General features: G+C 38.9%; 1 protein-coding gene across 2 annotated transcripts in view; it reads left to right on the top strand.

Annotated features, from left to right (window-relative positions):
- The first annotated feature begins 11,098 nt into the window (after nt 1-11,098).
- The window catches only part of CNOT10 (CCR4-NOT transcription complex subunit 10), a 60,168-nt gene continuing 55,169 nt past the window's right edge, over nt 11,099-16,097 (top strand). For both annotated transcript variants that reach the window (XM_072412367.1, XM_072412366.1), the window contains exons 1-5: nt 11,099-11,186; nt 11,737-11,836; nt 12,887-12,981; nt 14,226-14,387; nt 15,726-15,876. In XM_072412367.1, coding sequence (XP_072268468.1) covers nt 11,815-11,836; nt 12,887-12,981; nt 14,226-14,387; nt 15,726-15,876 — 430 coding nt within the window. In that variant the 5' untranslated portion in view covers nt 11,099-11,186; nt 11,737-11,814. The remainder of the gene's footprint in view (nt 11,187-11,736; nt 11,837-12,886; nt 12,982-14,225; nt 14,388-15,725; nt 15,877-16,097) is intronic.

Raw genomic sequence — 16,097 nt, 5'->3', positions numbered from 1 at the left:
GTGGATCATGAAAAAATAGCTATCCATCCCATGGAAGGAGAAAAAAAAGTAACATCTGGTATTGAACATCCTAAAATAACCTTGACAGTAGTCTGGAATTCAGGCCTCTAAAAACAAAAAAGTAAGGTCCTGGTTCTATGTGTTTAGGATTTATGTTGATGGCATGAAGATGGCAACAGTTGGGATGCTTCTGAGATCATTCAGAATTCATTGTCAGGTGCATTTGGCCTGCAGTTGACCTTCTACTGACCCTTGTTTGACCCATATCACCTCATTCTCATAGATTGCAGGTATTAAACTAGTTCCTGAGAAGCTTAGAGAGGAGGATTTTCTGCCCAACAAATGTCATAGCACTTATCCCTTGGTTTTTAACCATTAGTAAGACTTCTGCTTTAAAACTTTTGACAAACTCAACATACATAAATTAAGCGTGCAGCCAAAAATTAAGGATATACTTATAAAGTCTCTAACTAAACCTTCACTGATATAAATGAATCACTATCAATTAAAACAGGCGTACAAAGAAGATTCACCTGCAGTATATGTCACAAATTACATAAACACAACAATCGCTCCCCTAGCAGTCCTCATTTGCTGTTACTGGGGAGCATTGATGGCAGAGCTGTGGGTGTAACTAAGCAGATGGCATTTTAGACCACTGCAGAGAGATGACTGGTTCCACATCAACAGCAACAGTCTTAATTTGGAGTTAAATGTCAAAACATGTGCTGGTCCTAAGGTCATAAATACATCCAAGATAAAATATTTAGCAATACGGATTTTGCTGAACATTATGTCTAAAGGCTTTCTCAGAAAACTAAAATTGGATTTTTTACCTTATCCCAGCATAACAGGAATGGGTATTTACTAACCCCCCCCGGCCACAGAGGCTGGGGAGAGACCCATTATTGTGGTCTCAGATCACATGGTGGTCCCTAAACAGTAATGAATGGAGAGAACCTTTATTTATTAGCTGACTTTTCTTTGTGGTATTTTCTTCTCTTTCAATGGGCCTGATTTATTTCAATTTGATTTTCAGTCCTGGAGCAGGTTTGCTGGATCACCCAGCTTCACCGATGAAGGTATATCCTCTCCAGGCTTGGAGGGGTTTAATAAATCAGGCCCAATGTAGCTGTTTGTAGCTGAAAGTGGAGCTCAAAAATTGTGACCAGGCATGTCCTTTATTGCAGGAGGAACGGGCAATATCACTTCTGGAATTAAATAAAAATACCTGCCTGATCACAATGCACTTTGTCATGGGTACTGCCATGTTCTTCCACTCTTCTTCTATCTTGATTGAGCGAGCTGGGATGATATCATTCAGCCATGGGGTATTCCGAGATACCCAGCATATTCTACCATCCTACATTAAAAAAGAAGTAAACTGAAAAACGCCAAAAATCCCGCAGCGCTGACCCAGGCGTGAGATCAGGTGACGTAGGTAGGAAAAAAACCGTGCTAATCTCACTGCGCATGAGTGAGATTGGCAAATTTTTCTCTTTTTACGTAAAGGCTCCTTCTGCACATTCCCGAGATGCTCTTGCATGCACAGAAGAAGCACAAAAGAGCCTCCTGAGATCCGTAACATAGGAGGCGGTGCTGCCCCCTTTTTTTATTAAAAACAAACAGAATTTTAGTAAAAACCAACAAAAAAACAAAAGTTTATGTATGCTTTAAGCTGCACATGGGAATCTTAGAGTACTTGCAAAGGAAGTTTGCAAACAGGCAAACTTGTTTGGTATTGCAGAAAGGACATCGCCTGTCCCTGCTGCAATAAAAACCCTGCCTGCTCACAATTTTTAAAAGTGGAACTATCGCTCCACTTGAAAAGATAGTAAGTAATGTGTGTGTGACATCGATGCGCCAGTCTTATATGGGCTGATATCTAAAGAGGACAAGAAAAATGACACTTACCAAAACTGCAAATTATCATCTGATCATTTAGGTTTCAACAACTATGTGACAGGAAAGGGTGCTTGTAAAGATTTATTCTAAGGATGCTTTTGGGTATATCGATATTTGTGAAAGCAAAGCCACAGTGATCTGGTGCACCCTCCAGGTCCTTTGCAGTGAATACAGGGGTTTTATTTTACATACATTACCAGTGAACAAACTTTTCTATTTAAGGTTTTCCTTGGACTTTTAGATCTTAAAATAACTTCAATGGTTTCACTTTTCTAATATGTTAATGACATTCCAGATGGGGGAAACTACAAACAGGAAACATTTAAATATCTTGATTGTCACTTAGCTGTTTAAAGAAGTCTAAGACTGTTGAGTGTCAACGCAACACCCTATAAGGTTCCAAGGGGTCAGAAACTTTATTAAGTTCTGGAATTCTATACACCTGTCTTGGATTAAGGCATAAAGAGTCAATTAAATGGTGAGATTTTACAAAGAATAACACCAGTGGATTAACTGTTAGGGTGGCCAAACTGTTGTACGTGCCACATTTTATGTTTTATTCTGTCTACTTCCTTTAAAAGAAAATATAATTGTTTATTATTTATACGTTTTTAGGCTGTTGTTTTATTTATTTTTCGCAAATTGTGTACAGTAATTGTTTTATCAAAAATGTAAACATGACAAAGGATTTTCAGAGCACTTTGGGTTATTTTAAAGAAAGATTTCACCAGAAGCTGCCTATCTCGAAGATCACTTAACTAATTACTGTTCACAGGGAGGGTAAGTCTGGGGGGCAATCACCGTTCTGACTCTTTTTTATGTGTGGGTAAATATTGCACACAGCAGACTTTTTAGAGCAGACCTTTAACTGATAGATAATGTAAGCTGCCATTTCTGACCTGCTTCCAAACAATCCTTCCTGTCTGGTTGGTGTTATGATCCTCTACTTTCTAAATTACCCAGAATTAGTATGCAGACCAGGCGTGCAGCTAATCACACAATTCTCACATCATTATCTGCATGCTTGTTTCAGGTGTGTGACTGAAACCAAAATGTCAGATTTACAACCAGGCAATTAGAATTCTTTAGAATCAAGTTCAAGCTCCTGTGCTTCACCTTCAAATCCATTCACAGTTCTTTTCCCACTTACCTTTGTGCCCTGATAGAAAAATATCCCCTTAGCCACTCTTGCCTCCTCTAATGACCTAATAATGACTTCCTCACTCATAACCTCATCACACACACAGCTCCAAGACTTTTCTAGAGCTGCACTGACTTTCTGGAATGGTCTTCCTCATCCTATTCTGCTTGCTCCTACTTTCTGCTCCTATAAAAGAGCACTTTCACCCTTCAAACTTGCCTACCTGTCTTATTTCTGTCTCCTAAAACCCTCACTACTCCCCCACCAATCCATATCCCCCTCCTATTGTATGCTGCTTTCCTACCTCTTGGATTGTAAACTCTTAGGGGCAGGGTCCTCACTTCCTCCTGTGTCACTGTCTGTTATTTGCGTAATATGTTGGTGCTTTATATAAATACTGTTTAATAATAATAATAATAAACAATGGCAGCTTCTATAATCTTTCACTGATAGACACTTTAATTTGACAAAATAAAAAGGAAAACATTTGACAATGAACCTAAAGCTTACCACGTATTGGTTTAAAACAAATTTTTTTTTACAATATTCCACTTTATTATATTATATTAATATATACAATATTAGCTTGACCTAAAAGCAATATTTCAGTATACAGAAAACCACTAGACATTCAGCAAATAATTACTAACTGCACTATAACACTTACAGAACTGTTTAATATTTTTGGTAACTGCAGATGTTGTGTTGACGCCTTTTAATACACAAAAACAATCTAATACAATTGATGATTTAATCCAGTGTGCCCAAATGTTTCCTTATGACTGACCGGTACTGTCCAGCTTTACTGCACAATCAAAACTACATAATAAATATTAGTCATTATAACAGTGATATCAAAGTGGTGTGGTTTGATTAAATCACAAAGCTGATTGATCTGTGATGCAGCATGTGGAGGGTAAGCTGGATGTGAGATTGAGAAACTTGTTTGTGACTTTGCTGTGTCCTGGGGAGCCCACCCCGGTACATGGCTTACACTGGACACTAAAAAGGGTTACTAATGTTACTAATAGACTGGCCAGACAGCAAATAGAAAAGACAAAAGAAATACATTTGTTCCCCCAGGGCACCAACATTAAAATATATATTGTAAATAGATTTTTTTTTTTTGTTTTCAGTTTTTTTTTTTATTGGAGATTTTAACATCAGGAAGAGTAAACAAAGGCCAAAATGAACAGAAACAGCAGGGTGCCAGGATACACATAACAAACACAATGTAATGGGTAATTTTAAACTATATGAGATATCAGTCACATAGTAGACCTGCCTATAAAGCAGTTAGAGATCCAGGAGAAAGGTGCAGCACACCCACGTACACTGTCCAGCTTACTGCACAACCAAAACTACATAATATGTAGAGAAATATTAGTCAATATAAATGTGATATCAAAGTGGTGTGAACAAAAAACAAGAACATTAGGTAAATAGGCTACATAGCAGCTGCATTGGCATTTAAGGTGGTTGTGACACATAAATAAAACATTCTTGCACAATACAAATTGCATCAAAATTCCGTAGCTATTTCAAATACCATTTGGAAGCAACTTTCCAGCACAATGGTTATAAAGGTATGAAGAAGTTGTTTTTTTAATTATTTTAAATTATTTTTTTATAACAGAAAGGGAATTGGAGTGCATATAGGCAGGAGTACTTCTAGGTCTTTATTTATAAAACAAGGAATCTGACATTCCCTCTAGCATTCCCTGGTGGTATCAATTACTGCCATTGAAACATGTGGACCTAGAAGATTCCCACCAGGGAATGTTTGAGGAAATGTCTGATTCCCTGTTTTAGAAATAGAGCCCCAAATGTCAGCTATCTCTAAGCAGTTCCCTTATATCATTGTAACATTTATACAACTGTCTCATACAGGAAGGAACAGTGTGCTTGTGTTTTTCAAGTCTGCAATTAGTGAGTTGCTTGCTGTGTAATGGATGACTAACTGATGTCAAAGCGAGTGGAAGATTTTATCCATTTAGCAATAATCTCTGCTAATCCAGTGTTATAGATTAGTCGCCTTTGTAGTAATGTGCAGGAAGATTTAGTTGAAATGAGCATCGCTTAAATCCTTTACAATCTTCTTCCTTCTACATATAGCAGATCTGATCACAAATAAATAACACAATAGTAATATTGATAAAAATTAATTTATATTCTTGTGTATTCAGCTAAAAACAAAAACTCTGCTGTCAAACAATCTTACTAGAGAGAGGAGCTATGAGCTGCTTGGCTACTTTCCTAATATAAATTCAACACTCAAAGTCAAGGTGCGAAAACAATTCCACAGTTGTAAAATAAACTACTCAAAGCCACTGAAATCAAGATCACAGCTATCTCAAAAGCACAAGACTGATAACATTATTGTTAAATAAAATATTTCAAACCATTTCTAGGCTGGGGCTACGAAGGCTATTAAACAAGTTTCTAATGATAATAAACAAGCAGTGTTGCCTTTTAATAACAATCTATTGATTTATTTAGCTATGTGGCCTTCGGTTAATCCTTTGTGCGGAGATCACATCAAACCTGGCATCCTCTGACGTTGTAGCAAACTAATACTTGGGTATGCACTGTATGTGGCATGGAAAAGGCATGGTAGGTTCCCTCCAAGGCTTCCCAAAAAATGTACTCGCTTGATAAGGAAGGGATTCTCCTCAGTAAGATCTGTGAAAATGGGGAATAGGCTCCCTCAAGAAGTGGTTTCAGTAAGTTCTATAGATTGCTTTAAGATAAAGCTGGATATTTTTCTTGAAGCACTGAATATAACTGGGTATTAAAGTTTTACCGTATTTTTCGCCGTATAAGACGCTCCGGAATATAAGACGCACCCAATTTTAAAGGAGGAAAATCTAGAAAAAAAGTTTCTGAAAGATTATTCCCCTTCTGATCACTCATGTGCCATTCATACCGGTATTCCCCTTCTGATCACTCATGTGCCATTCAAATTCCCTTTCTGATCACTCTGTACCTTTCAAATTCCCTTTCTGATCACTCTGTCATTCAAACTCCCCTTCTGATCACTCTGTCATTCAAATTCCCCTTCTGATCACTCTGTGCTTTTTTTCTATTGTACGGCAGTTAGGACAGGGAACAGCAGGTGGCGCTGTGCCGGCTTCTTTCGCTTTGCTTTACAGACAGGAGAAAACACGATGCTGGCAGAGGAGAGAAGAGAGACACGCTGGAGCCAGAGACACACGCAGGATCGGGTATCGGGTGAGTATAATATTTTAATTATTTTTTTTAACACATTTGTCGTATAGGACGCACTAACTTTTCCCCCCCAGTTTTGGGGAAGAAAAAGTGCGTCTTATATGGCAAAAAATACGGTAATTTAAGATAACAGAGACTGTTGATCCAGGGAACATCCGATTGCCTCCCCTGTTGGAGCAAATTGTACCAGGGTTTTTTTTTGCCTTCCTGTGGATCAACTATGTCTATAATGTTTTATCTGGGATATGTTGGTTTGTAATATGTTTATTTTCCTAGAGGTTGAACCAGATAGATATATGTTTATTTTTAACCTATGACATCAGAGTAGTGCAAATGGTCCCTGGTTGTCAGAAATAGTCCTTATACAATAAAACTTTTCACTAAATATTTTTACCAAGTCTATGACTCCAATTTCAGTTTTACAAAGTATAGATCGGTGGTTCCCTAAAGCCCCATACATGAATAATATTAATATTAACAGATAATAATAATCCAGGGATTACTCTTGAGACTTTTTCCTGGCAGCTGCCATTATGGTTGTTACAATACTGATATTTTAGTAATTGTGCAGCATTGGGCTCTGTTTACAAAAATCTGACATCAAACATTTCCTGATGACAAAAAAATACTGCAATTGAAACACATGGACCTGGAAGATTCCTACCAGGGAATGTTTGAGGGCAAGTCCAATTCCCTGTTTTATAACTAGAGCCCATTGAGTTTTTTGACATCACAACTATCACTATGGATGTACTTACTGGCGCTCTAACAGAGTTTGAGATAGGGCATCATGCTCAGTATGGAAAATGAACTATTAAATATATAGTAATGGGGTGTATATTGATAAAAACAGGGTTGGCTTCTTGTGTAATATAAAATAATTGTATATTTATTCAAAAGTTACAGCAGCAATTTTGCAAGAATACATGGATGTGAATATGTGTATGTGTGGCAAATGTCAAATATGTGTGACTTCAAAAAAAGTATTAACAAGAATATGCATATTTAACATGTACACAAATACCAAGGGCATTAAACTTAAAGTGTCATCGAGCAGCACGGTGGCTCACAAGTAAGTGCGGGTAAATCTCGGCTGGGACACTATCTGCATGGAGTTTACAGGTTCTCCACGTGTTTGCGTGGGTCCCCTCTGGGTACTCTGGTTTTCTCCCACATTCCAAAAACATGCAGTTAGGTAAAGCGGTTACCCCCCAAAATTGACCTTAGACTGTATTAAAGACAAATGACAATGGTATTGACATTAGATGGTGAGTATTGAGTACCCTAGCCGATCCGGCCTAATGCCGTCTGGCAACCCGCGGCTCCGGCAGATCGGCCAAGGGGCGTTAGGATCTACTGGAGCCGCTGGACCTCCAGTGCCGCCCCCTTGCAGTTGCTCCCCTATTTACCGCGGCTGGCTTTGATACTTCCGCCGCTGCGGTAAATCGGGAAAGCTCCCTGAAGGGAAATCCTTCTCCTCCACAATGCATACGGAGGAGAGGGATTTCATCTCAGGGGGCGTTCCTTAGTGGTGGGCAGAGCCGTTAGGGCGGGTCCGGCCTCGTGTGCTCCCACCCACCCCATAAATGGCCTATTGGCAATAAAACTTTGCCAACCCCTGGTTTAGTACATTGTCTTACCACAAGGCAACTCACCTTCAGAACTGACAAATGGAGCATAAAGATCTCAAAAAATAGTTGTCCCCAATTGACCATCCATCATTTACACCCATTTTATCAACTTCTTGGATAGTCTTAATAATTCTTAGGTCAATTTTGATCATTTTGGGGAACATCGGTGTAAATTAAAAGAAAAGAATCTTGTACAGTTACATTTAAATCGATTCTTGTGTGCCTGGAAAGGACATTTGATCCCACACCCATGCTGTATATGGTATTTCAGAATCTCACCCTGCACGTTCCAATTCTCTCCACATTTTTCAGTTCTATTGGATTTACTAAACCAGATGAGCCAACTTTATAGTCAGGAGTTTACATAAAATTGTCACAAATCCTAAAGACAAATTTGTAAATTTAGGCTTCTGTAGTAAAAAATTTTGTGCTATAATAATAGGCAGATTAAAAGATACATGCAGTTTGAAGTTATGTATGGTGACTCTCACCTTTGCTGCAATAGGTCCCAAATATTTGTCATTTGTAATTGTAACATTTGCTTAATTGTTATTATTTTATCACTCTATATTGGTTCTATGCAGTAACATCAGATTAAACAACAGAACAAGTACAATGCTATCACATTAATTGCTGCTGTGCTTTCCCTGTACTTTGTACTTTAGAACTTCAGTGTTGTTATCATGATATAATTATAATCCACATAAAAACTTGCGTATGTAACAAACTACATCACTACACACCAAAAATCTTGTAAACTGATCACTTGTTGTGCTCACTGACTTTTACTTTGTTCCCTGCTCTCAATATTGACTACAAAACCCTTTCCTCTGTGCTGTCACAGTGCACTTCCTATCCTAAAGTGACAATGTGCTGCTATTCCATAGATACAACACAGGGAGTGTTGTCACCATAGGATGTAAAGTGTATTACTGTCAGGATCACCAGGTGGCAGTAATTGGAAAGAAACTAATACAGCCACCAAGTATAAGTTCTGGTAAACTGCAACACATTACTTTTTTGTTCTTGGGTTTATATACAGTGTGATTTTCTCTTTTATTTTTTTTACATAATTTACTAATTTAATTATTTGGTAATTATGTTCAATCTGCACCTGTTCAGAGCACAAGATAAATGAAGCTCACCTTAAAGTGCCCTCTTACACATATCTTTAATTTCTCTCTAAGGACCCACGATTAGCCACAGCTTTCTGCCCCGGGCTCAACTATGGTCCCAACCCTTCCTATACAACTGAATAGGAGAGGTTGGGGCCCTTTTTCTTTTTTGAAGAGGGATGTGTCGCTTTGGGCTGTGCTGCTGCTGTATAGGATTTGTGCTCTTGTTGCAGCCCCATGCAAACGTGGTAGTCTGCAGAGAAGTTAGCCTCTCCTGGCCACAAAACAGTGTTGGAGCAGAATTTTATGTGGTTTTACACTGCAAATGTGAAAGGTATATAAAGTAATTATTAAAAAAAATATTTTAAGTGCAAAAAGCCTTTCAGGACTAAATGGTAACACAGAGCCTCCCAGGAGGTCATGGGTGCTCCTTCTGCCCATGCTCAATCTTGGGCATGCACATTTTTTCCACTAAGGGGAATGCGCACGCATGCGCAGTGAGCGTGTTCCTTTTTTTCCCCTCCTTACAGGGGCTAGCTTACCTCATCTTGTGCCTGTGCAGAGCAAGATCAGGTGATGTAGCAAGAAGACCAGAAGAGAAAACTGAAGATGGCGGCGCCCAGTGCTTTCTCTACGCCGAGACAAAGAAGAGTTCCGGGAAGACATGGGACCGGATCGAGGAAAGCTCCAGCTCCATCGAGGGATCTGCAGGATTAAAGGTAAATGGGATTTTTTCCCACTTTAATTTTCACTCAACTGGTCATATAAGAAACAGACCAGTTATGTGAAATGCATTCAATGAATAACTCCCAAGTCCCTTTAAGTTATCTTAGTACATCTTCAATATGATCTTCTGGGAGTTTATTCTGATAATTAGTGATCAGTTGTTATTGTCTAGTATAGGACTACTAATCTTTTAATCAAATGAAATTGTATTGAAGTATTTGCACTTTCATGGTATTTGTATTCAATGCCTAAAAAGTCATACTTGGAAATGAGTTTGTAAAATGAATGTATTTTAAATATGTGATCAGGCAGATGAGATTTTTTTTATTGCAGAGGGAACACCACCTGCCTAGTTGCAAAGCTTTCATTGTTAGGGTTTAACTTCCCCAGTGGTAACCCCCAGTGACTCAGAGTAAGAAAAAAACGCTGAAAGCAGTAACCCTGAGTCACGTGACTCCAGGTAGCTAAAACAATGAAAAACTTTGATAACTACTACGTTACCTGGTCCACCGGTGTACTACTTCGTCCTTCTTCCAACGGCTGGCGTCCTCTGAATCTGATGAGTCACCTGGTGACGTTGGTGCGTGCGGCCATTGTGTTGGGGGAGTGGTGGGAATTTCAAATTATTTTTTATTGCATTCAATACAAAATAACTATATTGAATGCAATACAGTGGGTCACTGTACAGTGGGTCTTTCATAAAAATGTATTTTATAGTATATTATAATATTATTAGTATAATAAAGTTTGAAACACAAAATCATGTCAAAGTTTATTATTAAATGTATTTATTTTTTTAATTTATTTTTTTTACATGATTTTGTGCCTCAAACTTTAATATATTAATACTATTATATTATACTATAAAATACATTTTCATGAAAGACAATGTACCGCCTTTAGACATATAAATCCGGACAGAAATGAACCGCCCAGGAGGTTAATTCTGCTTTGAACCCCATTATTTAGTAATTTATATTTCCCAGGGAGAAATGTTTGTGGCTTTGCTGTGCCAGGTAACACATTTGGGGTCTGATTAATACCCAGCAGGTTGTCTATGGGGCACAGTAAAATAAAGGCGCTTCCTGAGCTTGCGCCTAGGTGGCGCTGTGGGGTCACCAAAAGCCCCGTAATGATGACGCAATTTTGTATATAATACAAAGAGAAAAGAGAGACAATTTGTGCCTCATGTATCGGAACCTCGCTGTAAGTTCAAAAGCGTCAGCCAAAGTTTTTAAAACCGAACACCGTAAATTCACCGAATGTGATATTCACAAAAATGGCTCCAGATACTAGAGACAACTTTGTCTGCCCAAGCGACAGGATATGACGCGCCTGCGCGCCGGAAACGCAGGGTTTTGCTGTCATTGGAGGTCGGCGCGCATGCGTGTGGCTACAGCTGAAGGTTCCGTTCGGCGGGTGTGTTATTGCAGGGCTCAGGTGAGTTGTCATTTGGTTTGTTAGATGTGTAATTGCCGGCTGCACAGTGACTGAGGACAGGAAGCTTCACTTTCATTGACAGGGACTGTGTAGAGGGTGTGAGGCTTCTGTGTCACCTCTTCTCCCCCATAGCAGAGTGTAACTTTCATTATTATTATGGAGTTATAGAGCGCCAACATATTCCATGGTGCTTTAATATTACACCGAGCCATACTATGAAGACATAGAACTGCATGCTATCACACATGACATGACAGCACCCTCAGAGGATGACAACATCACCAGTCATACATTAGCAAAGGGGACCGGTCCGCCACACATTAGTAAAGGGGACCGGTCCGCCACACATTAGGGTCCGCCACACATTAGTAAAGGGGACCGGTCCGCCACACATTAGTAAAGGGGACCTGTCTGCCACACATTAGTAAAGGGGACCTGTCCGCCACACATTAGTAAATTAGTAAACATGTTGTGTCTATGTGTTTTCCCGGTTTTTAGGTTTAATATGTTTGTTTTTTAAATTTGTTACTTTCTTTTTGGTTTATTTCAGGTAGGAAACAACACATTTCTATGTTAAACTGAATTCCGAAGACAATCCAAGAACTGTTTTTTCCAAAATAGCTCCAGAATGGCTGCAGATAAAGCAGGAGGTAAGTTTATTTTGTTAAAAAGAGTGTTTGTTTTCTATGAAAATGTTTTTGTTTTGTTTTAATGTTTTTCTATCCATAGTTACAAATAATGATCTTGAATATTTATTGTCATTAAGTGTATTAACCCTCCCCCATCACCCTCACCTGTTCTCATGGCATGTAGTAATCTGTAACACGCAAGCACTATTTGTTGAGGCTTTCCACAAATAAATGATTCTCGTGATAAAGCTGAACTCCAGGTAAAATGGCAACTACAAAGAATAAATACTGTATGTATCTGTGAGCTTTTTGGTACCTTTTCAATTCTGTCCTGAGATTTACTTGATTACTTGACCTATAACAAGCATGCACCTGCCAGTGGACGGGATGCCTGACATTTGGTCCTTGGTTAGCAGGGTTGGAGTGTGAGAGGAAGAAGCAGCACAAGAAACCAGTCTGTTTATGTAGAAGTAACAAATTAGGGACATCAGCTCATCACTGTTCTGCTTCTCCAATCACTGTCCAGTAATAGACTGCAGCTGGTTTAGCATTACCTAAGCTCAGAGAAATTAGGGGCCCCAGCCCTCAGGCCAGCTGACAGCTAGGCCGCAAGAGTGCGGAGACCAGCGGTGCACCCCCCAGCGGGGTCAGGAGAAAGACTGAGCTTGGGGTGGCGCACCGGCCAGAGCGGCAGACCATGTCTCCATCGCAGGCTCAGGGCGGCGGGCAGGTTGTGTCCAGAGCCTCAGACCTGCGATTGGAGAGTGGGTGAGTTCTGGCTTCATGACGTCAATTCTTCCCCTTTAAGAGACACATGGCTCCCCATGCATGCACAGTCCAGAGTCAGTAGATATAGTGGTCTGCAAGCTCCAAAAGGTTGGCAACCACTGTGTAAATGATGCTGTCCATTAGTCTTGCGGACAGTTAAAGGCAGATAATGACTGTAGGAAAATATCCTAAGTGATGGTTGGCTTTTTATTTTTATCTTTACATTTTACTGGCGTTCTGCTTTAAATTAGTAAGACTGGTAATGTTTATTATTGACATTCATTTATTTTATTATTTTTATAGAGCAAAATACTGAGAAAAACGAGGGATCTACTAATTGTTCTGGTATTTCTGACCAAGAAAAGGAGTTGTCTAAGTCTTCATTCCAAGCATTCACGGTAACCTGAAATGTTCTATTTAGTATCATAGCACTTGTTTGAGGTGATTGCTGCTTGAATAGAAAAGACATAGACATGTGTAAATGTGGGCAGTGTGAAATGAATAGTGGACACCAGAAGATGCCTGCAGTTATCATTGGTGCTACAAAATCTTTTCTTTATGCCTAAAACTTTTTTCTTTCTGCACTTTTACTAGGCACTTCAGGACCAACAGAAGGCCTAGCTTTCTGTTGAGGCTCTTAAAGTGTCGAGGTAAAGTGTGGTAAGGCTGGCAATTATTAAAAAAGAAAGGCATCCAAAGATCCTGCATACTGCCTGCAACAAATCCATAAATAACTAACTAGTCTGTTCACCTGGATGTAAATCCCAACAGACCCAACTCCTGGTATAGACCTGAGCTGACTGAGCAGACCACCTGTAGCCAGCAGGGAAGGGTGTAGTCTAGGTCAGGACTAAATCAGGAAGTGTTGAGGAATGTCATCATTTGCCTGTTAGGTTGCCCAGGGGGGATTAAGGTGACTAGCGGGCTCATGGAGACATGGTAGGGTTCTGATGTTTGTATTTTATTTTAACCAGGTGAACAAGTGTTTGATTTGACAGGCAAGAGTCACACAAATTAGCATTTTCTGGTTAAAAAGTGAATAACTGGTATCCTGCTCTGCCTCCTCTTAGTCATAATGATCACTTTCAAAAGTTAAAAATGGATGATGGCTGCAAATTAACACTTGTGTGTGTGGCCTTTCCCTTTTCGAAAAGTTTTGAATTAATGAAAGAAAACTTTTGCTCCATGTAAGCTGTGCTGTCAGTCATCATGGGCACATATTTGCATTTTTCCATGTTGCATTTTTCCAATCTGTATAGATTTACTGGTTGTGAGCTTTAAGCATGCTACAGACTACCAGAAAAGTTTCAACAAAATACTTAGGATGTGTGTTGTGCATCCTGACCTTCTGCCCCACAGCCGCTTACACACATTGCATTTTCTGTCAGTTCTGGCAAGCTGTTATGATTATGATGGGTAAATAGCTCCATAGCAGATATGCTTCACAGGGATTATACAGGTGTGAGAGTTGAAGCGGTAAATCTTTAAAAACTTGATTATCATTTGTTACTATTGTACGTTATTTTTATTGGAAACATTGGTTATCATTGTGTGTTGTGACTATATCATAAACATTGGGAATATTACTTTTTTTAAAACTTTGAAAAAACATGAAAGGTTATATTTTTTTTCTCTTCACCAGGCAGGGAATTATGAGGCATGCCTTCAGCATCTTGGAGAATTGAAAGAGATTAATAAAGATGACTACAAAATAATGCTGAATATGGCAGTTGCAGAGTTTTATAAAAGTGACCAGGCCACTACGGACACTTTGAAACAAACGCTGAACCAACTGAAAAATGAGGTAACAAAGTTTTTCCTTGGTTAAGTTTTCCAAAATGAGAATAAATAGCTACACAATGTCATCCTATGATTATTTAATAGAGTAGGGTTAAAATGGGTACCTTGAGGTAAACTGTCTTTTGCTTCTTCTGTTATTCTAGTGTTCAGTATTTGACAGCACAGCCGTTTTTATCTTCGGATAATTTACTATAAAATGTGCTAACTGAAACATTGTGGCTCTTTGACATTTTCATACACCATAGCAATGGAGTAATGAAAAGAAACAAATTTTTTTGGGTGCAGCACACTTACCAGCTTACCTTGATAAAACCACAAAATAAGCAAATGAAGTGAGCTTCTTCCATGAATGACATACAGCCACTCTGACATGCCAAAGTACTGGGAAATTCTGAATTGGCAAAGCTCAATTGTCTGAGCTTGCCTGATTTCTCTGCCTCCAGTCAGTGCTCTGATAGGTTGCCTCTCTGGTCAACAGGATTACTTTGGAGGCAGGGGGATTAGGCAAGCTCTATTTCTATCTGAAAGCGTATTACAGCACTAGTGATACAGACAATGCATACCAAAACTAGAGTACCGAGTAGTATCTCGAATATTGACAAAATCAAATTGTTGATAAAATTTAGTAAGGTAACTTTGAAAATAACAATGTCTAGAATAGAACTTGGGAAACCAGATGAGGAAGTAAAATTCAACTAAACCTGTGTGCTATAGAAAAAGGGGGGGGGGGGGGGGGGTGTAACTTTAGTATGGGGGAAAGGTAATAACAATGTTTATGGAGAAACCAAAGTTTTAATGGGGGCTGGATAGTGTATTGGCTGATGAGGGGAGAAAAATAGGGGGATCGCCCTCAATCACTCTCAGTACCAGGAAGAGTGGCAAAACAGTTGTATAAATAGAATTTGGAGTTGAGAGTGGTAATAAAACTCTCCCATGTGGGAGGAGGCTCTAAGCCACTCCATTCTAAATAAATGTTGGAGATTGAGCAGGAAAAGTTGGATTGTGGGAGCAGATTCTGTCCAACTAACAATGTAGCATGATTTTACTTCCTAAAAAATATCTTCATGTAAATTGATTGATGAAAGTAAACCTGCCATTAGAAACCACCTATGTGAATTTCTGCCAATATTATTATAGTTCTGAACAGTGACGATAATGAATAGAGGATACATTGCTGTTCTACTATTAGATTTCTCTGGTAGATTGTATTACTGTAGAATGTCCTAATATGACACTCAATTCACATTAAGCTGACATGACAGGATCACAAGAAAAAGGGAAATTTAATGTCCTATGACATGCTGGAAACAGCACATAACATCTTTTAAATCCACATATGTAGGTTCATTCCGCTGTTGATGAGATGGACAGTTTAGATGATGTGGAGAATAGCATGCTGTACTACAATCAGGCTGTCATTCTGTATTACTTGCGCCAGCATATGGAAGCAATTGCCATTGGGGAAAAACTTTACCAGTTTATTGAACCTTTTGGTAAGTACCTGCTGATTCTTGGTGAATTACACTGCATTTACATTCTTTTCTGATTATTTCTAAAGGTTTTGGCAAATTTTGCATTGACAATTTTGCATTTCGCATTTGTTTCTGACTATTTGATATTGTTTTCAAAAAAGTTTTTTGTTGTTGTTTAGCTGCCTGTTATCCGCCAAAGCTTTTGCCTAATGTAATTAATGCTTAAGTATAATTGCCATTTG

Source organism: Pyxicephalus adspersus, chromosome 5 (assembly GCF_032062135.1).
Source record: "Pyxicephalus adspersus chromosome 5, UCB_Pads_2.0, whole genome shotgun sequence".
Lineage (NCBI taxonomy): Eukaryota > Metazoa > Chordata > Amphibia > Anura > Pyxicephalidae > Pyxicephalus > Pyxicephalus adspersus.
Note: the sequence above shows the minus strand (reverse complement) of the source record. Positions and strands in the feature narration are given on the sequence as shown.